General features: G+C 36.8%; 4 protein-coding genes and 1 long non-coding RNA gene across 8 annotated transcripts; 3 read left to right on the forward strand and 2 right to left on the reverse strand.

Moving 5' to 3' along the window:
• Positions 1–3,645: 3,645 nt before the first annotated feature.
• Positions 3,646–7,517, reverse strand: LOC103449667 (E3 ubiquitin-protein ligase SINAT2). 2 transcript variants are annotated; one of them, XM_008388993.4, is made up of 4 exons: positions 7,333–7,517; positions 5,730–6,082; positions 4,581–4,967; positions 3,646–4,380 (listed from the first exon to the last, which is right to left on the reverse strand). In XM_008388993.4, exons 2-4 carry the CDS (start codon positions 5,883–5,885, stop codon positions 4,060–4,062), a joined length of 864 nt encoding a protein of 287 aa, XP_008387215.2. In that variant the 5' UTR covers positions 5,886–6,082; positions 7,333–7,517; the 3' UTR covers positions 3,646–4,059. The 2 variants fall into 2 exon arrangements, with proteins under 2 accessions (XP_008387215.2, XP_008387216.2); XM_008388994.4 differs by lacking the exon at positions 7,333–7,517 and adding an exon at positions 7,010–7,325.
• Positions 7,518–14,409: 6,892 nt separating this feature from the next.
• Positions 14,410–17,776, forward strand: LOC103413569 (gamma-tubulin complex component 3-like). Its single transcript, XM_029090416.2, has 3 exons — positions 14,410–16,849; positions 16,955–17,421; positions 17,518–17,776. The coding sequence occupies exons 1-2, from the start codon at positions 14,577–14,579 to the stop codon at positions 17,247–17,249; spliced, it is 2,568 nt and encodes an 855-aa protein (XP_028946249.1). The 5' UTR covers positions 14,410–14,576; the 3' UTR covers positions 17,250–17,421; positions 17,518–17,776.
• A 1,670-nt stretch (positions 17,777–19,446) lies between these two features.
• On the forward strand, positions 19,447–21,157 carry LOC103413570 (uncharacterized). The gene is made up of 3 exons (XM_008352033.4): positions 19,447–20,477; positions 20,585–20,664; positions 20,819–21,157. The coding sequence occupies exons 1-3, from the start codon at positions 19,599–19,601 to the stop codon at positions 20,910–20,912; spliced, it is 1,053 nt and encodes a 350-aa protein (XP_008350255.3). The 5' UTR covers positions 19,447–19,598; the 3' UTR covers positions 20,913–21,157.
• A 3-nt stretch (positions 21,158–21,160) lies between these two features.
• LOC139190241 (uncharacterized) lies at positions 21,161–22,287 on the forward strand. 2 transcript variants are annotated; one of them, XR_011574331.1, is made up of 4 exons: positions 21,161–21,302; positions 21,387–21,453; positions 21,551–21,661; positions 21,941–22,077. It is a non-coding gene; the product is annotated as an uncharacterized lncRNA (long non-coding RNA). The 2 variants fall into 2 exon arrangements; XR_011574330.1 differs by lacking the exons at positions 21,161–21,302; positions 21,551–21,661 and having other exon boundaries at positions 21,309–21,453; positions 21,941–22,287.
• Positions 22,288–22,562: 275 nt separating this feature from the next.
• Positions 22,563–24,497, reverse strand: LOC103413571 (thioredoxin-like 3-1, chloroplastic). Of its 2 annotated transcripts, XM_029090417.2 has the most exons (6): positions 24,363–24,497; positions 23,995–24,286; positions 23,314–23,388; positions 23,133–23,199; positions 22,880–22,897; positions 22,563–22,787 (listed from the first exon to the last, which is right to left on the reverse strand). In XM_029090417.2, exons 2-6 carry the CDS (start codon positions 24,135–24,137, stop codon positions 22,689–22,691), a joined length of 402 nt encoding a protein of 133 aa, XP_028946250.1. In that variant the 5' UTR covers positions 24,138–24,286; positions 24,363–24,497; the 3' UTR covers positions 22,563–22,688. The 2 variants fall into 2 exon arrangements, with proteins under 2 accessions (XP_028946250.1, XP_008350256.2); XM_008352034.4 differs by having other exon boundaries at positions 23,995–24,447.
• Between the last annotated feature and the right edge of the window lie 899 nt (positions 24,498–25,396).

The following is a 25,396-nucleotide window of genomic DNA, read 5'->3' on the forward strand; positions in this document are numbered from 1 at the left end:
GACTGGTGGCAAAAGGTTATTCCCAAAAGCCTGGGATAGACTACAATGAAACATTCGCTCCAGTTGCAAGATTGGATACTATTAGGACCTTGTTAGCATTTGTTGCATAGAAGGAATGGAATCTATATCAGTTGGATGTAAAGTCTGCTTTTCTGAATGGAGTTTTGAAGGATGAGGTTTATGTTGAGCAGCCACAAGGTTTCGTGAAAGAGAGTGAAGAAACCAAGGTGTATAAGTTGAACAAGGCTCTGTATGGGTTGAAGTAAGCTCCAAGAGCCTGGTATGATGAGATAGATTCCTATTTTAGCAAGGCAGGTTTCAAAAAGAGCTCTAGTGAAGCAACACTTTATGTCAAAACTAGTGAAGCTTCAGGTATCATTATTGTTTCACTCTGTGTGGATGATATTGTATATACTGGAAGCTGTCCAGAACTACTTGAAGAGTTCAAGAATGACATGATGCAGCATTATGAGATGACTAATCTGGGGTTACTTCATCATTTTCTTGGCATGGGAGTAGTACAAACAGATAAAAACATTTTTATCCACCAGAGGAAATATGCAATGAAGCTTATTGAGAAATTTGGGATGAAAGATTGCAAATTAGTGGCAACACCACTAGCTGTGAATGAGAAGTTATGCAAGATAGATGGTAGTGAAGCAACAAATGAAAGTGAAATAGACAGGTTGTAGGTTGCTTGTTATACTTGACTGTTACAAGGCCGGATATAATGTTTGCTTCTAGTTTACTTGCTAGATTCATGCATAACCCCACAAAGAAACACATGGGAACATCCAAAAGGGTGTTGAGATATATTCAGGGCACTCTTGATTTTGGAATTGAATTTGTGAAAAGGAAGACAACTACTCTAATAGGGTATTGTGACAATGACTGGGCAGGAAGTGAGGATGACATGAGAAGCACTTCAGGATATGCATTTACACTAGGATCCGGTATGTTTTCATGGGCATCAATCAAACAAAACACAGTGGCATTGTCCACTGCAGAAGCAGAATATGTCAATGCTGCAGAAGCAACATCACAGGCTAAATGGCTAAGGTTTGTACTTGAAGATTTTGGAGATGAGCAAGTAGAAGGCACACCAATCTTGTGTGATAACACTTCTGCCATAGCAATGGCAAAGAATCCAGTTCTTCACCAGAGAACTAGGCACATCAGTCGGAAATTTCATTTCATCAGGGAAGCTATCCAAGCAAAGGAGATTGAACTTGTTTACTGCAAAACAGAAGACCAGATTGCAAATATACTAACCAAGGCTTTGTCAAAGGATCGATTTGTTTATCTAAGAGAACTACTTGGTGTGAAATCAGCTAAAGGGTTAGAAGGGAGTGTTGATGTGTAACCCTTGAGCTGATATCTTGAATCTAAAGTTACAAATTTTGAATTTCCTTTTATGTGATTTAATTTTCTGATGTAATCTGAACCATTGGATCATAGTCCAAGTGGTCTCTTCTCTAGCATAGGATCTAAGTGATAGAATAAGACAAGTGGCATCATCTCATAGGATGATAGCAATGAATGGTTAAGATTGTATTGTGTATTGGTGAGTGAAGGATCTCCCTTCCTCTACATATATAACGGTTACAAAATGTATTTTTTGTTGCAGAGTGAAAATCCAAGAGACATTTTCCATCACCTTCTCTCTATACACCATTGTTGTCTTGTTCTTCAAACTCTAACACAGAGAACTCCATTGAAATACATATCAAAAACACAAACTCTAATAGAAACTGGGTTGTCTCGTGCGTTCGGTATTGTTCATGATTGCATGCATGTGCGGTTGTACATGTGCTGCGGTGGGGTTGGGAGGGTTTATGTAGTAGGGGAAAGAAACCTCATTTTAGGGGAAAAAAACAATTTTAATGGAGCCTGAAATCAAATCAAATCAAATCTTGTTAATAAAAATTAAAAAAAAATAATTGATTTTCTCCAATAATTTTTTGAATAGTATTAATTTATAAATTAACCCTAAAAAATGTTCTTCCCCGATTAATTTCTTCTTCTTTTTTGTTGATGGACCCTAATAAACTACGACCAGAGCAACTGGAAACCAAATAACCAATTAGACCAATATATATTGCAGCAACATTAACATGCAATGAAACCCAAGAGAAGAAGAAAACGGAGTCCAACCGTACAAAAAGCAACACAAACTAACTATTTATGTTGCTCCCACTGACGGTAAAGTGGGACTTAAATCACTACTAATCTTCATTAATTAACTCACTAAATCAACAACTCCAACGGTCAAAAACTACTAAAACCAGAGATGGAGGCTCGACTTTGATCAGAATGCGCCCTTCTCAGCAACGCTGTTAACGAGCGTGAGGGCATTGCTGGTCACCTTCTTCACATTCTCCACCCGGTTCGACACGTCGGTCTTGGGGGGCCCATCCTCCACGTCATCAAACACGTCCGTACAGGTCTCCTCATCGGTAAGCATGGCGCTTATCCACGTCTGGACGTTGCTCATCTGGTGCCTAAGAAAGTAGAAGAAAATCCAAGAAAGAACGAGAAAATACGACAATATGCCAAAGAATTTTCAAAACCTTATATAGCTAAAGAAATGTTGTAGATAGAGTCTCAGCAAGAGAATCATACAGCAGATAAAATGTTTCCTGTAAACTTGAGACTTCCATCAAGTGAGTCAAATCATTACAGTCTTGCGTATTTTATTATAGTGGTGTCTCATGCCAATAATACAAAATTATGTGTAAGTTTTTCTCTACATAGTATTACCAATGACACAAAATGCTAAAATGAAGGTGTACTCATGCCATGGAAGCTTGATTTGCTTTGCTAATACAATTGATACAGTATATATGCTGCCAAGCTCACTTGCTCAGTGACTTTGATTTGCTAAAAAGTATAAGAACACACTTATTTTCATCACTTTTGAGTTGGTCTTTTGAGTTATAAACCCTTATTGAAATTCTCCTGTGAAAGCAGCAATTATTCCTGGTTTCAGAATCCCAAATACAATCTGTACTTTCACAATACTTGAGATGCTGATTTTACAATACTAACTGACTTGACAGTGTGTTTTTTTGTTTTTTTCTTATCTGAACTCACTCAAGACTTGATCTATGCACAAAAACAAAAAATTGTCACATCAGTCAATAATAAAACATTGGCATGAACAAATTGGTGACTCAAATTATTGCTTCACAAATGTGTCGCTTGGACATTCCTCATTTAAAGCACATGGTCGTCATGTATCATGTCATGTTCCTGCCACATTTTTTTGTTATGAATTGACCGAATTTGGCTGTACTCCAACCTAAAAGAGCAGCTGCTGCTCTATTTTGAAGGAATATCATACTCAATTAATGAGTTTCATTCTCTCCCTTCACTTTAGTGTTGATAATATCATTTGTTAAAAAAAAAAAAAATCCGATTCTCTTGCTCACCAAGTGACCAAAGATTCATTGTACCTTTGAATTTAATATCAAAGGTTGAGATGAACACACGATTACACAAATAGCACATCTAATTATTCTCCACCTATGATATCAAATGAAAGGGTAAATAACCACGCATCACTTGGTCATCCGGTGACCATGAGAACGTTTATGCCCAATTAATTTGCCAACAATGCTAGTTTTGCAGAAGCTTGATTCAACCTGGCCGAGAAAAAGAAGAAATCTCTTGAATGGATTCATAAATTCAGGCCATATGGTGTTAATGGCCACATTACATCAGAAACACAATAGGTACAAAATACATGGCAATAGGTGTATTTAGATACATATGAAGCCAAGGACTTTGTGTCACTTTTGAAAGCAAAGCATGCACAAACAATCAAACCCATCAAATAACTCAAATATCCGTTTTCTGACGCTAAGCTGCAGCTCTGATCTTACCGAGGCAGCGGTCAGCAGATAAGTAAGTTTTCAAAATACCCTGTTGCTCAGTCACTTCAACTTCAAGTTCAAACGAAGAAAACGAAGCGAAACACATTGACGCTTCAACGTGGAGCTACCCTAGACAGTCTCAGTTTTTAACTGTACACCTAAACACCAATCATCTATCCAGATCTCATTCTTCTTTCCATATACGGCCAGTAATCCTCAACTTTAGTTCTTGCCTATCCCCACCTGAGAAATAGAGAGCCAGATTCCTCTGAATAATGAGTCCATCCTGGCTGTCACGGACTTTTCTATGACTGTCGCGGATACTCCTAGGGATCCCTTGCCATATTAGCTTACGGCCATTTGCACCAACTTCCAAACTATAGCTGAATTTCTTAGCCTCAATATCATCACCCATGAATCGTAAAAAGGCCATGTAGACTGGAGCCATTCCTAACTGGAAAGCCTCAAAGTGCAAACAGAATTGTCTTCCGAAACAATTGAAGACCTGCGGGAGAAAACATAATTCAATATGCCGGTCAGTAGTACACATTAAAAAATTAAATTTTCCAAGCTGAATCAATATGAATATTGCTACTAAACATTGTACACGCACCAAAAATGAAAAATTAAAAATGGTACAGGGTTTAACTACACAAATTTATAGTTTTTGTAACACTTTAGAATATTAAAATTAAAAAAACTTACAGTAAGCATCCAAGTTGCGTTTTCAACTTCATTTGGGTTCGCTTTAACATATCTATGGTTGAAGGTGCACCCATCATGCATGTCAACCTTGTGATCCTCTTTAAGATGTGCAACGAGAGTGGGGATGTCACCTGTAATAGAGCACTCAGATCCAGCATAAGGGCAATTATATAGACGAAATCGACAGTGTTGTTCATGTTTGAGTTTGCTGTAGTAAGGAAAAATATCATGACATCCTAAACTCTGGTATCTGCATGGAAGTTCCAATGATTCAGCAACTTTCTCCAAAGCCAAACACCTTATATCACCAAGCTCATAGCGGCAAGTGGGGCAACAATTGTGCACCCTTATCTTGCAGTCCGAACATACTGTGTGGCCATTAGGACACTGCAAAACAAGAATTTTAAAACAAAAGAACTGATTCATAAAGAACATGTGATTCCAGATTGACAGGACAATACCCCGTGATCAATTACAAGAAGAGGGTAAAATTAGAGTCAAGAAAGTGAGGGATTGATCACTTCAAGGGCTTCAAGGAAATCTGAACCCCCAAAAGTCAATAAGCGAATAATTTTATCTTGAATAAAAGGAACATAGCCATTGCAATTTAGTCTTCAGCAAACCCGAAAATTAAGAGTAATAAAACTAAATGGTCGACTGTAGTGCGGTAGCCTGTGGATAGCATGAACAATAATACATATAATTAACTAAATCATGTTGGCAATAACAACTAAAACAAAGGGGTCACAAGACTCACAACATAATACATATACAGAGGCATAACAATCTTATTTTTCTCATTTAAACCGAGAAAGGGGGAGGGCATGAGAGTTTCATACATTTATATTCAGAATAAATTAAAGCAGAACAACACAGAACTATTATGAGAACTATACTAAGATAACATATGAAGATCATGAGTCCAGGCATGGTCCCAATTGTCAATTCCAGAAATTCAAAAGGAGAAAAGGAAGAGACTAATAAACTTTCAAGTACGATTGCAAGCATTAAATGTTCTGCTATAGCTAGTACAAAGGCAAGGCTAATAAATTTTCAAAGACTATAGCCTGCAAGATTTTGTGATATATTGTAGGATCAATTTAGAAACAGAAGATTCAGGTGAAACATATGTCCTAACTGCAAATGTACCTGATGAATAGGAGGGTACATCAAATTCGTGCAGACAGGGCACTCAAGCAACTCATGCACACCATTGGTTGAATAAAGACCATGCTTTCCACCCAAACCAGGGGTAGTCTTACTAAGCATACTATTACTACCTGTCTCTGACTTTGTGATTGCCATGTCATAATCTGCAAACTCAAGAATACCCTCGCAAAGTGTCCCCAGGAGCAGGACTGTTTCAAATCTTTAAAAACCCCCTTATAAAATTCCCCCAGGAGCCACAAGTGATTCAAATAGAACAAAATTCTGGCTCATAAGACAGGAGTATTCTACTTGCCCTCTATTCCGCTCTCAATTCTCCATAGACATGCTTACCTCTGTCAAAACAAGATGAACAAAGAGTTATATATAACTATATCACATGCTATGGATGAAATACTTTCTAAAGAGTGTACTATTCAACTGGAGTCCAAAGTCCAGACAAAAGACAAATAACAAGAAGGTTATCAAGAAAGGTTTCATTAAATGTAAACAGTTGTTCAGCTCAATGCACTTAGAAAGCTTATGAGGTATAGGCAGGTCAGATTAGACTTCAGTTGCTTTGTGATATCAAAAGTTCTCAATCTCCTATAGTCGACCTTACAAGGCTACACCTATAAATATCTCCACTTTTCCATAGTAGCTTCAAAAATGCTCTTGAAGCTCTTATAATCCCACCAAATCGCTTATTGGGATAAAATTTGGAATTTGTTTTACCGGTGAGTATTCCAAGATTGGTGGACATCCATACCACCGAGGCACAGTAAAGACCCTCTTGAAACGATTGGCAAATCATGAATTCCCACAACTACAACATCACTATGCTTTTTTCAAACCTTAGTTTACAAATCAATATGCAAAATTTATTACTGCACAAATATTATGGTAGCAATAACAGAGTTCATAAGAATACGAAGCAAGGAAATTATGGAGATTGAGGAAGAAAAAATGCATCATGAAAACAATTTCAACTAAAATACGTAAAGAATTTCAACTTCAAAAGAGATGAAACAAGGAACATAGGGATTTTCCTTTTCCAACTTTTCGATCATCACATAGGCAATTTCAGATTTATAAGATATCCAGCAAGATAGGAACAATCCCAGATCAATTCAGAACTATGCTTTGACTAAAACCTACATTCCTCATTTGCACTAAAAACAATAAGCTCAAAAATTTACACAGAAGATATTAAAAAGCAACCAGCTTTCTCAATCAATCAGAAAAAAAAAATAGACACCATAACAGTAGCACAAAAAGCATACCCCGATTCACAATTGCAACCAAAAACCCAACCAAAGTTCAAATTAGCTTCCCAATATCTACCTTAGAGAGAGAGCAGACAAATTCAAACAAAAATCTCAACCCGGATACCCAAATTTCAAACCAAAAACTGGGTTGTTTCCAAAAGCTAACTTTCCCTTCATCTAAAATAGCAGTGCAAATAAATCCAGGCACGATAAAAAAAGTGAAAAAAAAATCCCCATTCCCCTCCAAAAACCCAATCAATGATCAAAAGAAAAAAACAACAGCAAAAACAAAAAGAGAACCGAAAAGCGAGCCCAGAAGCAACACACACGCGGATTACCCGGATAGGAAAAATTGAAGAAAATGGGAGTGCCTTGCTCGTATCGGTGCTGGGCATCGATGGCCTCCGTTGTCTCTATGCTTCAGAATCACTCAAGAAATGTGCTTTTGTTTTTCTTGTTTTTATTTTATCTTCTTTTTGTTTCTTGTGTTTTGTTTTCTAAGTAAAATATTTGATCCCTGTTTGTCTGATTTTACTGACTCGTTTAGAAGGTGTATTAAAATAATGAAAAGTGTTTTCAGTAATATAATTTTAAAAGTCACCTATTAATACCAATTGATGGTGAACTTTACTAATAAATTAAGACTTTTCAATTCAACTCATATTAAACTTATTATTATAAGTATTGCAGTCAATTTTTTTTATTATACTGAGTTCAAACTTAATCATGATTTCTTAAATTATCATTTTTGAAAAAATAAATAAAAAAAAGTGAGTGGCTTTCTTTTAGATTATTAATTCAATAATTTTTTTTTAATATATGATATTATCTGCACTAATAAAGTGATAGTAGACTAATCATTACAATGGGTTTGCTGGTTTAAATTCGTCTTTAATGAAAATCGAAGACTTTTCACTTACAAAAGAGTAGAAATATCACTAAACTATAGTAATAAGTGGCTGTTTAAATTTAGTTTTACTCCAAAGAGAAATTATCATTTAAAAAAAGGAACTTTAACGAAAAATCACGTTTCTACACTAAAAAGTCAATCCTGGTACTATTTACTTTACCCTTTATTTTGTCCTTATAATTAAAATTCAAAAATTTTAAACAATTTTCATTAGTTTTCATTAAAAATATATATATATATTTGTGAGAAAAAAATGAATGGTTTTCTTTGCTTAAATTTAATTTTACCACAACGAGTGGACCAATTGTGCCTCTACCCGCACGCGACGTTTGTATATATTCCAGTCCTTTTTGTATGTTTTTTTCCAAGCACGTTGACGCCTTTAAATTTTCTAGATGGACACCTGCAGTTTATTTATTTGTATTTTTCTCTAAGGATGAAAATTTGAATTTCTCAGTTCACACAGCTCACAAGTCACAACTCCTCGTTTGCTAGCCACTTTCGTTTTTAGTTTTTGTCCTTATTTTTTTATTATTTTTGTTCAGTTTTTTATTTATAATTTTCATTTTCAAAAAATGAAGGTACCAAACGAGTTTGTAGTAAATTAGTGGTTGTATGTGTAATTTTGTAGATTTGTAATACCACGTCAACACGTTGTGATACTGCAATATCGATGTAAATATTTGAAATTACTTTGACTATTTCCAAGAACTTTGGCAATTTGTATCTTGTAATTAAATAATTTACTCTTTTAATTTTGGTTAGGGTTACGAAAGGAAGTCAAAACTCAAACAAGAGCATTAGCTCATAGTTCCTATCAAGTCTTTGATGAAACAAAAACAAAATATGCCTCTTTGGAGGTGTTTTTGTTGAGATTAAAAACAATGTTTGCAGAATGTTTAGAAGCACTTTTAGAAAATAAAAAATGTTTATTATAAGGGTGTATTTTTTCTAGAGAAGTGATTTATGCACATTGTTTTTTTTTCCCTTATATTTAACATTGAGTAAATAAATCAAAGAAGAATTAAGAGACGTAATTAAACGGATTGCGCAAAGTCATTTCTTTCTTGCTGATCACATAGTCAACATTTCATCCTATTAATTACCGTTAGATGTCTTTTAATTCAAGATTTCTTCACATAAAAATTGAATCATAACCATTCAACAAGAATTAGTGTAATGGTAATGCTCATCCCCTCTCAAATTAATGAGCAAATTGCACCCTTCACACTTTATTTTGCTTATGTGCACTTATGATCTTTCTAGAAGTGTATTTGGTATTGTTTGTTTTGTTTTTATAATTTTTCTAATTGATCCAAAGTCTCAACAATAAGATAATCACACTAACTTCATTTAAATTATGGGAAGATAAATTCAAATTTGAGTGGAAAGGATGGTGAACACTAGACAAACCCTTTTTTTTTTTCCAAAATTAGGGATCATTCGAAGCCAAAAAGCGGAAGCAGCAAATAGCAACTTTGAAAAATCTACTTTTTTTTTTTTTTTAAACACGAGTGAATAGTGCTACTTTGATCCCCTCATCCACTGGTGCGCACTGTTTCTCCGACACTAGTGCTACTTTGATTACGACGGCTGCTAATCCTCTCGATCCCTAGAGCTCCTCCAATTGCGACTGTTACCGATCTCACCATCCACTGGTTCTCCGTCGCTGTTGCAGGTCCTCTCGATCTCGGAGCTCCTTCAACTAGGACCGATTCTCCGCCGCCGCCCCCGATTCTGACCATGACGTCAACTGCTTCATCGCTAATCTCTTCGATCGCAACAGTTCGAAGTAGGAGCCGAAGACCAACTGTGAGTTCGAGACAAGGAGAGAGAGGGACCGAATATGGGGAGAGATGAGATGAGAATTGGATGGAGAAAATGAGAGACGAGAGAAACTGTGTCAGCTTCTAGAAAGAGAGAGAGTTTGTAGAAAATAATAGGAAAATATTTTTAAAAAAGGATGAATAGTTTTCCTTTTGGTCACTGTACATATTCACAACGCTTTTATATAAAAGTTTACAAAACACTTAGATGCCGTTTTTTGAACTCAAAGAACTTTTACAAATCTACCAAACACCTAACTGCTTATTTCTACAATATATCAAATGCATTTTTTTTAAATCACGTCAATACCAAACCAGCCTAATATTATACACATAGTAAAAAACATTTCATACTTAAACATGATTAACTTGATATAATATTTTTGCTCCAACCTCTTAAGCAAGAGAAAGATAATCCAAAATGTAGTTTGACTGGTTTTAGGAACTTTGGAAGTTTTGTATATGTTTTCAATTTTCACAATTTGGGTAAAGCTAGGAAGGTAGGTAAGATAACCTCTTCCTATAGGCTGCCTCAAAATAGTAATTCGATTGGGAGCTGTGTTGTTGTCTTGTGAGACCAAAGTTGTTGGGGTGCAATCATCCAAACAATTTTTTTGGAGTTTTGGAGGGTGGTCCTGTCAAAAACACATGAAACCATCCCATATGCCTACAATATTTAGTAACCAAACAAGTTTAATTGGTGCTTTATAATGTATTCAGAATTCACCAGAAACATGGACCACACCACCTCGGCACGTCCTTGGTTGAGTATTGGACCCATCAAATATTTTTAAGAAAAAGGAATGAAAATAGTTTGAAAATTTTGAGTTTTAACGATAAGGACAAAATAAAGGGTAAAGTGAATAGTAACAAGTTTGTCTTTTTAGTGTAAAAATGTGATTTTTCATTAAAGTGAACAGTACAACGGACTTTTCGTTAAAACTCCCATATTTTTATTATTTATTTAACAATATCTCATGGATGGCGAATTCGATACCAAATTAAGTTGCTCATTGTGTGGTTTAGCCGAACTCCCCCTACCCTTAGTGTAAAATATATTGTTGTACTAAAAAAAACAATATCTTACTTTATTTATTATGTACAAGAAGTATTACAATAACGATGTTCTAAATATAAAAAAAAATAAGCCGTTTAGTACTACAGTCTAGTGGTATTTCTTTTCACTTGTAAGTGAGAGGTCTTAGGTTCGATTCTCTCCTAAAGCGAATTTGAATCACATTATTGCTAGCCCATTGTGAGACTAAGCCCACTCCATCCCCTTAGTGTAGATAATATCATTTGTTAATAAAAAAAGTATCAAAAACACAAGAATAATAAGGAGATGAGACATGATTAAGGACAATGGTAGATTCATGATTTGAACCTTGGGAGTTTCAGTGTTAAAAGGTTCAAGGTTTTTAGCTAGAAGTATGTAAAAAAAAAATCAATTTATTCACCGAGGCATTTCTTTAAACACTTGGTAGTCTTTGTCGTCAACCAAACCATGTTGTACATATGTCAACAAATATCAACATATGTCGAAGCAATATGAAGAGTGATATTGAAAGTATATGTCAAGTGTTATCGACACAACCAGTCGAAATATGCCTAGTAAGCATTACATCAAACACTTGGTGAGCACAAAAATGACTTGTACCAAACATTCAGATGATCCTCAAAAGATCTTCACATGTATATTTCTCGAACTTCAAATTAAGGAGAGGAGACTTGCACTAAGCAAAACAGTGAAACAATCAAAACTATATGTTGAATTTTGTATAAACATTATTGTACTAAGTAACACAATGAGTCAGTTACAATAAGGTATAGAACTCAATACAAAGATTATACGTCCGTCATCTACACAAGTCGAACTTGAAACATCTGACTTATACTTAAGGAAGAATACCGTCAAATTATAGTATTTGTTAATAAGACCAAAATATTGGATGTTAAAGCAAGGTTAATTACACGATAGTTATTTAATTATTCGATTCGAGCAAGTTCCAAACATTAATCTTAATGTTGGGCATTAATATTAACAAAAATTTGGCATATCTTTTGTTCCTACTGGAGTATCTGCATCAGGCATATAACAATGAGAATATTAGGTAACCTTTTTGATATAAAAAGGAAAAAATTAATGGGTTAATGGGTAGGTAAACCATGCATTATGTATGGCAATGGTTTCAAACTTGTTCCATTTGGTAGCATATGGTTATCATAATTTGAATCAAAGACTTGATTTTAATTTAATTAAGGCACTTAATCATAATCTTAACTATAATCTGCATGCAAGACAAATTTGTTTACACTATTATTTTTAAACATTGGGGGCAACTACACCTACTCAATGCGTATTTCAAGAGAAAACTTACAATTTTCATTTTTTTTTCGTGTAAGTAAACACATGAGAAAGTTAAATGAATGAAATGATTTTTTTACTCATATTTTAGTAAACGCATGAAGCACAAAAACTAAAATGATTCCAATTTTTTTTTATAAAAAATGATTATAATTCTTGTTCTTTGTCAGCAAACATGGAGGAATCAATACCATTGATACTGTGATTTCAAAAAATTCTAATAAATAACTTCAATATGAATCTCGAAATGTGAAGCTTTCGAAATTTGCATATTTACACATACATACGTTCCCCACATTTCTGACAAAACAAAGATGATAAATACGGCAATGATGGCGATTCTGATGTGCCAAACGTTGTCTCGTTTGCATCGTATGTAAACAATGAAAAGAACACAGATCTAGTGGGTTAAAAACTCAAAAGCTTTACCTGCATATGCAGTTCAATTTCACAGAATTATATGACTGTTTTCGATAAATGCCTGCAGTGGAAAGTCAGTTTCATACGTACACCCTTGCTTAAAACCAAAATAGTCATTTCATAGCGTACAGCCCACAGGAATTAATATCAGAAAAGTTGGTTGAATTTTTTTCTAAATTTTTTTTTTAGGGAAATGGGATAAAATGATTGTATCAAATTTTAATTGGTGAACTGAGAAAAATTAAATATCAATCACATAGTGGTAAATGTCTAAAATATCGATATTATCCTGATATTTCTATCGAAATTTTCTTTTTTTTGGACTATCAATATTTCCGATATCATCGATATTTTAGACCTTGATAGGAACTTCATGTGGTACTAAGTCACTCATGTATCTTACCATGCAATATATAAAGTGTAAATATTGTACTAATTCTTTATATATAAATGATTATGGTGTGTTTAAACTTCTTTCATTAATTACTACATATTTTCTACCCTCACAATGTTTGTTAGCTCGCTATATAATCAACTTAATTCAGTTAAATCCATCATGCAATGCATTTCATTCCAATTTTTGTGATAAACTAATAGATAATTGACTAACTAAACATCTTGCAAAGTTTTAATAAAAATTTCCAAGTTTTTCTTACAATTTCCGTGGTTTTTATTCAATTTTTTATCGATATCGATAATATCCCGATATTTCCATCGAAATTTCCGTGTTTTTGGACTACCGGTATTTCCGATATCATCGATATTTTAGACTTGGTAAGAGATTGATGACGTGCGTAGTGATCAAATATCCCAAACATGTTGAAAAACGGACGACTTCAACAATAGGGGTTTGAAATGATCACTTTGACTAATTTCTCTAAATATTTATTGGGGAGTTGGATTTAAATTGTGTTTAGAGAGGGAATCACACTGTTTGATCTAACTAACTTGGCTACGCCAGGCCTTGCAAAAGAATAAATATAAGGTAAATTGCCCTTGTGGTTTAATTTAAGTAACAATTTTTTCGGAAGAAGGACAAGCCACAACTTAAGGTACTTGAAAAGTGTCAATTTTTCATAGACTTGGTCTTGGACCAAAATTGTTACTGAACCTAAAGTAGAAGGGTGAAAAGTGTAATTAGCATTTTTTTAATAGAAGCGATATTCTAACATAAAGAGGAATCTTATAGATATAATATATTGAAAAATTACTAACAAATAGCGTAAACTTGGCTAAAGGATGAGCAAATCCATTAAAAGACGAGGACGTAGTTAGTACTTAGTACTCACTTCTTGGAACTAATTTGCCAACACCTGATCATCATCATTGTTATTTCAAATCCACCATTCTCCATCATTAGATGTAATCATATAAATTAAGTTCCTTATTAAGTGTTATGCCCAACTCCACTAATCTCTCAATTATCCAACAGTGTGGATTGTTCTTAACAAGGCTCCTTTATTTCTCCTCTTTATTTGGGCCTCATCGTCTTTCTTATGGTGGGCTTTGTTGGATACATTTTTGTTAGGCTTAAATGGGCAATTAACCCACAAGGAAGCAAAATGTGATCATTCAAACATGCATGGACATTTTACTACGTGTAATGTTATGGAGACTATTTTTGTAAATTAAATGACATGAAAATTGATAATTGGATTATCTTAAACGTTAATTAACGTGCTTATTTCTTATTGGCTACACGTTATTTAGTTTGCAAATTTAGTCTTTCTAGCTTACATTTTTACTAATTTTAGAAAATTATTTCAAATCAGCTCAAGAGAAAAAAAAAATTTTAGTCAATAATTTAAGAAAAATTATTTTTAGTTGGAAAATTTTTGAAAATGTGAGAGAATTATTAGTTTTGCGTTCATCTTCATGATAATAATGCGGTTTTCTTTTTCTAAAACGAAAAAGAAAAACCCCATTTCCGCGCCCAACAAAAAAAATCAAAAACCGTGCAGTCACACTCAACACTCTGGCGGTCTCACCCTCACCAAATCACTCCCACACTCCCGCAAGATCCCCACTCTCCCTTCCTACTTCGACCTTCATCTCTCACTAATGGAGGAAGAAGACCAGCAAAAAGCTGCAGATCTGATCAAGGAGCTCGTCATCCGCCTCCGCTCCCAAAGTCCCAATTCCGAATCTCACCTGCTGACTCCAAACTCCCCGGAATTCCAGAGCTCGCTCCGCTACGCTTTCCGCTTGATCTCCAGCCGATTAACTCCGTCCGTGGCTCCCGACGCCGCCGCCATAGCCCAGTCCATCAAGCGCCGCCTCGCCACCCAAGGTAGGTCCTCGCAGGCCCTCACTTTCGCCGACCTTTATACCAAATTCGCGTCGAAAACCGGCCCGGGGAGTGTAAATAACAAATGGGCAGTCGTTTATTTGCTCAAAATTGTGTCGGAGGATCGGAAAAATGGGAAAACCCAGTTGGATTCTTCGGTTTTGTTGCCCAATTTGGGGTTAAATGATGCCGAATCGGGGAAGGAGTCAAGGGTTTTGGTGGGTAGGGAGAATAAGGAAAAGGGTTGGAACAATGGGGTATTGTTGGTTTCTAAAGACCCGGAAAATCTCCGCGAAATTGCTTTTAGGGAGTTTGTGAATTTGATTAAAGAAGAGAATGAGGTTTCTGAAGAGGTTTTGGTGAGAGATGTGTTGTATGCCTGTCAAGGAATTGATGGCAAGTACGTGAAATTTGATAGTAGTGCTGATGGTTATGCTTTATCGGATTTGATTAAGGTGCCTAGAGCAACCCGCATTATGGTTCGGAAGCTTTGTGAATTGGGGTGGTTGTTTAGGAAGGTTAAAGGGTATATTTCAGAGAGTATGGATGGGTTTCCATCTGACAATGTTGGAACCGTTGGGCAGGCCTTTTGTGCTGCGTTACAAGATGAGCTCTCCGATTACTATAAGTTGTTGGCTGTTCTTGAAGCGCAGTCAATGAATCCAATTCCTTTGGTTTCAGAGACTGCGAGCTCAGAGAATTATCTTTCTCTGAGGAGATTGTCTGTTTGGTTTGCGGAGCCAATGGTGAAAATGAGGTTAATGGCTGTTTTGGTTGATAAATGTAGGGTTTTAAGGGGTGGGGCAATGGCTGGGGCTATTCATTTACATGCCCAGCATGGTGACCCATTGGTGCACGAGTTCATGGGACGCTTACTTCGGAGGGTATGCTCTCCACTATTTGAGATGGTTAGGAGTTGGGTTTTGGAAGGGGAGTTAGAAGATGTTTTTGCAGAATTCTTTGTAGTGGGTCAGCCAGTGAAAGCTGAGTCTCTTTGGAGGGAAGGTTACATGCTCCATGCCGGAATGCTTCCTTCTTTTATTTCTCAATCGCTTGCTCAACGCATTCTGAGGACAGGCAAGTCAATCAATTTCCTTCGTGTCTGTTGTGAGGATCGTGGTTGGGCTGATGCTGCAACAGAAGCTGCAGCTGCTGCTGGTACCACGACAAGAAGATGGGGTCTTGGATATGGTGAAACTGATGCTCTTGAGTCTTTGGTTGATGGAGCAGCAAAGAGAGTTGATAAGCATTTGTTGGATGTTATTTACAACCAGTACAAGTTCAAGGAGCACTGTCTTGCTATAAAGCGGTATTTACTCCTCGGACAGGGTGACTTTGTTCAGTATCTAATGGATATAGTTGGGCCAGAGCTTTCTGAACCTGCTAACACAATAAGCTCTTTTCAGCTAGCTGGGTTGCTGGAAACTGCAATTCGAGCATCTAATGCTCAGTATGATGATCGTGACATATTGGATAGGTTGAAGGTAAAGATGATGCCACATGGAACCGGAGATAGGGGCTGGGATGTGTTCTCATTGGAATATGATGCAAGGGTTCCTTTAGTTACTGTTTTTACAGAATCTGTGATGACAAAGTATTTAAGAATTTTTAATTTCTTATGGAAGCTTCGGCGAGTAGAGCATGCCCTTATTGGTATTTGGAAGACAATGAAGCCAAATTGTATCACTTCACGTTCATTTATGAAGCTCCCGAATGCAGTTAAGTTGCAGTTGCTTTCAACTTTGAGACGATACCAGGTTCTTTGGGATGAGATGAATCATTTTGTCTCAAACTTGCAATACTATATTATGTTTGAAGTCTTGGAGGTGTCTTGGTCCAATTTTTTGAATGAAATGGATGTGGCTAAGGACCTCGATGATCTACTTGCCGCTCATGAAAAGTACCTCCATTCGATTTTGGAGAAATCCCTCCTTGGAGAACGTTCCCAAACCCTTTATGATTCACTCTTTGCCTTGTTTGATCTTATATTGAAATTCCGAAGTCATGCAGATCGATTGTCTGAAGGGATTAATGAGTTGCAAGCCAGGTATTCTTCATTCTGTATGATCACAGTTATTTGTGAACCAAAATACTGCTACCTCATTCCTTTTCTTTTTCTTCGTAAACTAATGTCTTGGATGGTTTGTTGCAGAACCATGGAATCCTCTTTACCCTCTCGAGACAAGAGTAAAGCAAAAAAGCGATCAAATGATAGGTCGTCAGAGCCTGGATCCTGGATTAGTGAAGGCAGGAAAGCCCTCACGCAACGTGCTGGTGAATTTCTTCGGAATATGGGACAAGATTTAGATGCACTATCAAAAGAATATTCATCATTGCTTGAGGATTTTATTTCTAAGTTGCCCATGCAGCAACATGTTGATTTAAAGTTCCTCCTGTTTCGGCTGGACTTCACTGAGTTTTATAGCCAGTTGCATCCTAGTACGTAGAAATAAAGCTAGTACATACGAGTTAAAGCAAATGCAACCGGAATTCATGACATGATCAAACTAATTTTTTGTTCATCAATCGTCTCTGCTCATCTGGTTGAACAATCATGCTGCATCTGGCTGACGGGACCAACAAGCTAGTACATGCGACTTTATATTGCTTGACTGTTAGGTAAGTGGAAAACCTTAGCTCCTTCATGACTGTTGTATTTGCATTTGACATTTCTCGGAGGACTAACATATGATATCCTTATCTTGATATTTTCAGACGGTGTTTGCTTCTTTCTGATGGCCTGTGTGGAAGATATACTGTTGACTTAAAGATACATCGCATCACTAGATCAGGGTGTGGAATTTGACTGTGTACTCGTATCGCAGCTGATATTTTTCAAGTTTTGTTTTTCGGGTGAGTTGTTTTTTTCATAGCTTTGGGAGCAGACCCATTAGAGCTTTGTATATACGTATAGTAGTACTGGATTAGATTGAATGATAGACAACGAGTGCTAACTTTTTGCATCTCCATTTCACTTGTTTCGTCCACTATTTGATCTTTTGTGTTAGCCATATGTATAAATTGATGTCTTTCTTGTTAGAAACTTTTGTTGTCTTTGACATCGTTAATTGTTTATGGACAATCGAACTCAATGCAAGTATTGTATTTGGATACTATCAGATGATGATTTGTAGAGGAACCAGAGTGTCCGCGATATCAGGTGATAATTTGTTTAGCAATCTTGTGAAAACCTTCACTGTATATGCAATTCGTTGAAACGAATTCGAAAATTTTGAATTCTTGTGCATAAATAATTATGCTATAGTTGTCCACGTGAGTAAGCAGCTCCCAAGCACTGTTCGCAGTTACTAAAAATGTTGGACAAAGTTAGTCGAAACTTTCTTATTAGGTTTTGTAATCGGCCTACTTTGAATGCTCTTTGAATGCCTGTTATGGTAGTAGGTCTTTTGGCATAAAAAAGGGGCATTGTTTGGCTCTCTGCATTGATTAGTTTTTTTCTTCCTATAACGACCTGACATCATTTTTTCGTACAAACGTCATAATTAGGATTGTTTATTCCCTTCGACATTATCTAAAGACGATTTTTAGAAAAATTCATTTGATGGAGATTGTTTTGTTGTACATGTAAATCAAATCATTTGACGGTTCATTGCAATAATGTTGCTTGTTAGATGACCTGTGGATTACAGTAAATGGTCTTCGAACTGGATAAATTTTTTGGTAAATAACCTTTAAATGTTGATAAAAAGATAATGAACCGTTTTAATTTTAAATTCATACGGTCAGATGACCGAGTCAATGCTGATTGATGTTGCTACGGCCTCCATACAATGTGAATGTCGAGAAACGAAATCGAAATCGAAATCGAAATAGCTGGGTGGCAAAGCGGGTGATTATTAATACAATCGACTATCACTAAATATGTCATGTGTTGAGTAATACTACAATCGGCTGAACTGTACTGTCACTCAATATGTCATGTCGTGTGACTGGAACAACTTTCGAGAGAGACACTAAAGATCTTCTACATTGGTATGCAATATTTAAACTTTCAATATAATTTGAAAGACCTAAATATAGGATTTACGCTATTTAGTACTACGATACGTTGATATTCATCTTCATTTGTAAGTAAGAGGTTTTATGGTCGATTATCGTCAAAAACGATTTTGAACCATATTATTGCTAGTTTATTATGAGGTTTAGCCTACCCCGGCTCTTCCCCTTAACCTCTTAGTGTAGATAATTTCGTTTGTTAAAAAAAAAAAAATACATGATTTGTGAGTGACTATTTTTTCTTTCCCTTTTTTGATTCAAAAACCAGTTCAGGTATGAACTGACAGTTCAATCACTTCAACAACACAGAAATTGCAAAAAAAAAGGATTGGATCCTCGCCAGATCACCTTGCTAAGGATCAACGCATGTGAACCGTTGATAAAAAATCGTGCGGTTACAATTTTTTCCTTTTTAATATTTTTCAGGTAAAACGAGGCTGCTTTACTTTTAAAAATATAAAAAGAATTTAATTAAGACCACATGATTTTTTATCAACGGTCCACATACGTTGATCTCTAGGATCCCCAACCCGGGGATCCGGCGAGGATCCAAATTAAAAAAAAAAAGGCCCAAATAGGATTTCTTCCAGATCCTTCTAATCCTTCCATTCCCCTATTTTATTGGGCCGCCCCTCAAAATTCTGGACCCTTCCACACTCCTCAGTCCTCCCAAAGAACCCTCCAGACTCCTTCCCCCACCCTATTTTTCTCTCCCCTCCGCATCCCAAACCCTCACTCTCTCTCTCTAGAACTTTGAGTGTGATTCCTGATTCGAATCAATGGCGAAGTACGGCGAGGGCGACAAGCGGTGGATCGTGGAGGACAGGCCCGACGGAGCCAACGTCCACAACTGGCACTGGGCGGAGACCGACTGCCTTGGCTGGTCACGTGACCTCCTTGCTAAGCTCCTCAACAACCTCACCATCCTCGATGGCGAAGGCAACCTCCACCTCAGGACCAAGACCGTCGACAAGGTCGACGGCGAGGCCTACGTCAACGTCCGGAAGGGGAAGATCATCCCGGGATACGAAATCAGCCTCAATCTGTCGTGGGAGGGGGAGGCGAAGGACGGCGACGGGAAATCGCTGCTGAAGGTCGACGGAGTTGTGGAGATTCCTTATATTTCGGACGAGAACGCCGACGAGGACCCGGAGGTTAAGATTTCGGTGAAGGATGAGGGGCCGGTTGGGAGGAGGATTAAGGAGGCGATGGTGGCGAAGGGGAAGCCTTTGATTTTGGAAAAGGTTCGGGTCTATGTGGAGAGTATGGCTAAGGGCGGGCCTGCGAAGGAGGAAATTGAGGTTAAGAAGATTGCGCCGAAGAGTAATTCGACGGCGGCGGCGGCTGCGGCGGCAGCGAAGAAGGAGGTGGCTGTGGAGAAAGAGGAGGCGAAGAAGAAGGAGAGCAAGAAAGGGTTTAAGACTATTAGTTTGACAGAGAAGTTCAGTTGCAGGGCGAAAGATATGTTTGAGATTTTGATGGATGAGAATAGGTGGAAGGGTTTTACGCAGAGCAATGCGAAGATAAGCAAGGAGGTTGGAGGGCCGATCAGTATTTTTGATGGGTCGGTGACCGGTTCGAATTTGGAGTTGCAGAATGGGAGTTTGATTATGCAGAAGTGGAGATTTGGGAGCTGGCCTGATGGGATTGATTCGACGGTATGTGGAATTTGAAATTCGGGTTTTTCGTGTTTGAATGTGTTCTTTTGGGTAGTTTTAATTGGTTTTGTGATTTGTGGATTGAGTGTTATGTTTGAATTTTGCAGGTGAGGCTTACACTGGAAGAACCTGAACCTGGTCTCACTGTTGTTAAGCTAACACATACGAATATTCCTGAGGAAGACAGGTTGGTTTTGTTTAAGCTTTTGGTTAATGGGTTGTTCTCGAAAACAAATTGAGTTTGATTGAATTGGAGCTTAAACAGGACTGGAGTTTGTGAGTTGAATTGTTTTCTTGGATGGAAAGTTGATTGCCTGGTTTTTATGTGTTTGGTAATGCAGATATGGGAATGCGACTGTGGTGGAGAATACGGAGAGAGGATGGCGGGATCTAATCTTCCAGCGGATAAGGGCAGTTTTTGGTTTTGGCATTTAAGATATTCAAGTAGGTTTTCTCTTGGAATTGCAGAATTTGATGGTTTTGGAAGCCTGAATTCAATGTTTGGAATTAACTTACCGGGTCTAAATGCTTCGAATCTAAGACATTGAGTCCAATGTTATAATGTTGTGCACTGTCATTGATAAGCAGATTTTCTTCGTAATGAATTGTCAGTTCTCTCAAGACTTTTATAACTAAACTTCTTGTGTTAGTATGAATGAGGAAGAGTTAGATTTGTCTCATTGGTTTCTTTTCTTGTTTCCATTTCTGCTTTTTATTCCGAACCGTTTTTGCTTTTCATCACTGCAAGGGAAATAGGTTTGTCTCTTGATGCCTTGCTGAAGACTCGTGCTTTTGACACATATGGCAAATAAACGTCATTTACGAGTATGTTTGTTACCTGTTTCATTGTTAGCAAATGAACATAAATTTAATTTGTTAACTTCTTGTAACTTGTTAACTGGTTATTAGAGGGGCTTATCACGTTATGCTGATCCTTTATGTGAATGCGAAAGCGCGAAGATTGCATTTGATAAGGGTATGTTTTCTAATCATGTGTTATTGTATGGGTGTATGTATCTTACAGTGTGATTTTTTTTTGTTAGAAATGAACCTATGCTATTGTTATGTTGTAGCTTGTTAACGGTTTATTCACAACTAATAGCGGCGAAGCTTTTTTAGAGGGATGGGTACGTTACATTACTAGACCCCTACAACCACAGATTGAATGCAGGTCTCGACTGTAGGTAATATCTACAGACATGCCTGTATCAGTTAGTTTTAGTATGCTGTTCACCGCACCATAAGTTTGTACAACTGACTGCTTGAGACGAGCAGTGTTGCAAGCTTTTAGCTGTAGTTAAGTGTTAGGTTGCTCCGCAGGAGAGACTGGTTATGCATGATAAAGTGTAGTGAAATGCGAGTGAAGATTAGGGGATGTATAAATAGTTGCAGAGGTCGCAGTTAGGTGAAGTCTTTTGACATTGATTCGTTTCGCTAAAACAATCGAGTGTACTTCCTTGTAGAGGTGGAGAGTGAGGAACCCTGCAGTCTGAAGAAACTAAACAGCTCCTTGAATCTTCTCCATCTGTATTTGATACGATGTTTGCCTCCAGCAAGCTGTGCTCCGTTCCCCGCCGGATGAGCGAAACTTAGCCTTTCTGTTGCTGTTATGCTTTACCCGTTCTGGATCTGTCCGCAAATTATCTTTGGGGTTTCAGTCATCCTGTGATTTTAATGTCGTAAAGAGGAATCGTGTTATATCCTAGCTGAAGCGATGAAGAATTATTTAGTTGTTACAGTTAATTGACTAAACGATTTTAATTATAATCGAGTGAAATATAATACAAACGGTTTTGATTATAAGTAGAAAGTTTGGTGAAATCCGCCAAAACCTATTCTATTTTCTCATGCTAATTGCATAGATTTTTGCAAAGTTATTTTACCAAGGAGGCCATTCTTTGGAAACGACCTCATTGTATGAAACAACCTTGCACAATCCAGCAAGATCTGGAGCTGAGGCCGAGTTCCGGCATATTTCATCTCGAACGCAGGATTTTCCGTCCGGTGAGGCCTCGGAAGAACGGAAAATCGAGCTCGAAAACGGAGTTCATCATTACAAACATCTTAAGAAACAACACTGAGAAGAGAAATAAATTTGACTGTACAGATTGCTCTTTCATTATATATCGTGATGAATACATACATGCAAGTATTGTGGCCTACCGGAAAAGAAAAATTGAGAGGAAACTGAGCGATCAGAAAATCGAATTATCACACAAAGTTTTGGAGCATTTCTCTCACTTCTTCAAGCACAAGCCATGCTTTATGTCCCCCAATCACTTCGGCTTTAAACTCTCCATCTTTCCATACCTGCAAATACATTTATCAAATGCATTTAGAACAGTTTAGCAATGTTGTTTATCACAACCAGAAATTGTTAACTGCAAAAGGGAAACTCTCACCTGAATTGTTGGCATTTTCTGAAAAAACGAAACGAGAAAAAAAAATTAATGTTACGGTAAATAATGAGGGTAAAAGTTTATGGAAAGGATGGGTTTACACCTCCCCGATACGTGACAGTGGTATCTCTATGAATAACGTAATAGTCATTTGTGTTAATGTTCTCATATGACATTGCATTATTGGTTTGAGAGATCACAGTGGCGTATCAGGAGTGTAATAAGAAAGTCTCTTTCAAAATGCAGATAGACATACAGAGATGTTTCCCCGCTTCACTAGAGCTTGAGGTACTTTGTTGACATCAACATAGTAGAATTTGATCCTGTTGTGTTTATGTACATAAAAAGGTTTCACAGTTAGTTGATAACATGGCAAGTCTTATTTTTGTTGAGAGAGAGAGAGAGAGAGAGAGAGAGAGAGAGAGAGAGAGAGTTACTTGGTGTCATATTCAGCAGCCAACTTCTCCAATTTAGGCTTCAAATATATGCATTTGCGGCACCAAGATGCCATCCTGTCAATTGGTAGAGGGAAAACTATGTTCAAGTCACCAAATTTAGTGGTAAGAGATAATTTACTTTAAATTTCGGTTTACTTAACTTACTAACTCTTAATCTAATCGTATTCCTCTTCCTATTGCAAGAAACCTTATATTTGAATTTCCATTTCTGTGGATGACAAAATGAGGAATGCTATTTAGACTTCCTCAAAACAAGTCAAAGTGAAACTGGTATATGAACCTTTGCCTCAACAGTTAATTTTGTAGTTTGCTTATCATATGCAAGCTAGCCTTGTTCAAGAGAGCAATTTACATGTAACGGTACTATTTTTATTAGTTTTGTGCCTACGATACAACATTATGTGAACAAAAATTTATATATCTTTGTATGATTGTATCAACAACAATAGCATGAAATGCGATGACAATATACTCGTGTCATCCTGTCGTATAAGCTCTTCTGCCATTTAGATGCGCTCAGCGAGTCTAAAACAGGCTTCCACTAGAAAATAAACCGTATTTATTTCTAAGAGATAAGATAAATAATGTGAACACATTTAAGTGGCCTAGCATGCATCAATTCATAGAGAGAGAGAGAGAGAGAGAGAGAGAGAGAGAGACCAATCAATGACAACGGGCTGGGATCTCTCCTGTGCCTGGCTGAGAATCTGGTCAAGCTGATCACAGTCGTTGATTGCTTCCATCTCCACAACAGTGGGTCTCGAGGTATCCGTGCCCCAAAAGGCCTCAACTTTCAAGTCCATCTTCAACGTCCTGTTCCCATCTCTGTTTCTGTTCAAAAACCCTAATCCAGAAGCTTTTGGCAACAGCAAGAAACCGCCGCCGTTGCTCCAGAACTGTGGCCGTTGCTCTCTGTGATGGACTTCTCTGCTACACAGAACGTGAGAATTGGCTGCCAAAACAGACATCTTACTCCTATTTTCTCTGTTACAGTATCAACTATTACAAAGAAGAAGAAGAAAACATACGACTTTTGATTCGGAGGAAGTGAGAGTTTTTGGATGATGGGTCAGAAAATGGTGGTTTTCTTATGTTGGATATTTTGACACTCGAGCAGTATGGTTTTTTTTATTTTTTTAGGGTCTTTGTCTTGATTCGAAAAGTGGGAGGAAATGGTTAACGTTTGTGGAAAGCTTATCCGCAAGTGAAACACAAAAGGATAACTCTAGGTACATTAAATTCGTAGAGAATATTTTTGCTCACCATTATAATTATGATTTTTTAATTTAATTCTAGTTAATTTTTACATGAAATTACTTTTACATTTTCAATTTTGAAAATAATTAACCAAGGTGTTCAAAGAAAAAAAAAACCTAAGTTAATTGAAAGTACACGTGGTATATTATTAAATGCATGGTAAACATACATTATAGTTTATGGAGGTGAGCAAAATTGCTCCAAATTTGTAGACTAGATTTACAAAATAAATTATATGTCACAAATATGAATAAGCACGCTAATCACACTTAAGTAATAGTTCAATCATCAGTTTCTATGTTATTTAATTTACAAAATTTAGTCTATGCATTTAGTCTCTTTAGCATTACCCGACTCGTCCACCCGAAATGGTTTGCTGCCAACAAGATCCTCTCCGGATCCTCTTTGTGATAATCCAGGAGATTCATGAATCGTGTCCGTTCATCGTACATCATGTGGTTAGTTTTTATCAGGTACTATTTGTGTTTAATTTTAAATTAAAATAATTTATGATCGTCCGATGTACGATGAATGAACGTGATTCACAGATCTCCGAAATCCTTATAAAGAGGATCCGGATTCGGTTTGCTGAATGCTACCCAAAACAATGCAGGCCTATTTGATTCTTTATTTGGGTTGGACTCATCACAATCATACAATACCAACAATCATGTTGGACTTGTACATTTTCTGTTTGGTCACTGAAATATTTGTACCAATATAGGTATAAGAAGATTTATCTCTGATAAAAATAAAAAATAGAGATTTACCCGGTTTTGGTTTTCATTTATTGCTTACACACTTT

Source organism: Malus domestica, chromosome 12 (assembly GCF_042453785.1).
Source record: "Malus domestica chromosome 12, GDT2T_hap1".
NCBI classification, from domain to species: domain Eukaryota; kingdom Viridiplantae; phylum Streptophyta; class Magnoliopsida; order Rosales; family Rosaceae; genus Malus; species Malus domestica.

Coding starts and splice junctions, on each gene's coding strand:
- LOC103449667 (XM_008388993.4), bottom strand. CDS start 5,885: ATGGCAATCACAAAGTCAGAGACAGGTAGTAATAGTATGCTTAGTAAG. Junction 4,968..5,729: donor TGTACCCTCCTATTCATCAG/GTACATTTGCAG, acceptor CTTGTTTTGCAG/TGTCCTAATGGCCACACAGT. Junction 4,381..4,580: donor ACGCAACTTGGATGCTTACT/GTAAGTTTTTTT, acceptor TTTCTCCCGCAG/GTCTTCAATTGTTTCGGAAG.
- LOC103413569 (XM_029090416.2), top strand. CDS start 14,577: ATGGAGGAAGAAGACCAGCAAAAAGCTGCAGATCTGATCAAGGAGCTC. Junction 16,850..16,954: donor ATTAATGAGTTGCAAGCCAG/GTATTCTTCATT, acceptor GGTTTGTTGCAG/AACCATGGAATCCTCTTTAC.
- LOC103413570 (XM_008352033.4), top strand. CDS start 19,599: ATGGCGAAGTACGGCGAGGGCGACAAGCGGTGGATCGTGGAGGACAGG. Junction 20,478..20,584: donor CTGATGGGATTGATTCGACG/GTATGTGGAATT, acceptor TGAATTTTGCAG/GTGAGGCTTACACTGGAAGA. Junction 20,665..20,818: donor AATATTCCTGAGGAAGACAG/GTTGGTTTTGTT, acceptor TTGGTAATGCAG/ATATGGGAATGCGACTGTGG.
- LOC103413571 (XM_008352034.4), bottom strand. CDS start 24,302: ATGTCTGTTTTGGCAGCCAATTCTCACGTTCTGTGTAGCAGAGAAGTC. Junction 23,389..23,994: donor CAGCCCGTTGTCATTGATTG/GTCTCTCTCTCT, acceptor ACCAATTGACAG/GATGGCATCTTGGTGCCGCA. Junction 23,200..23,313: donor GCTGCTGAATATGACACCAA/GTAACTCTCTCT, acceptor TAAACACAACAG/GATCAAATTCTACTATGTTG.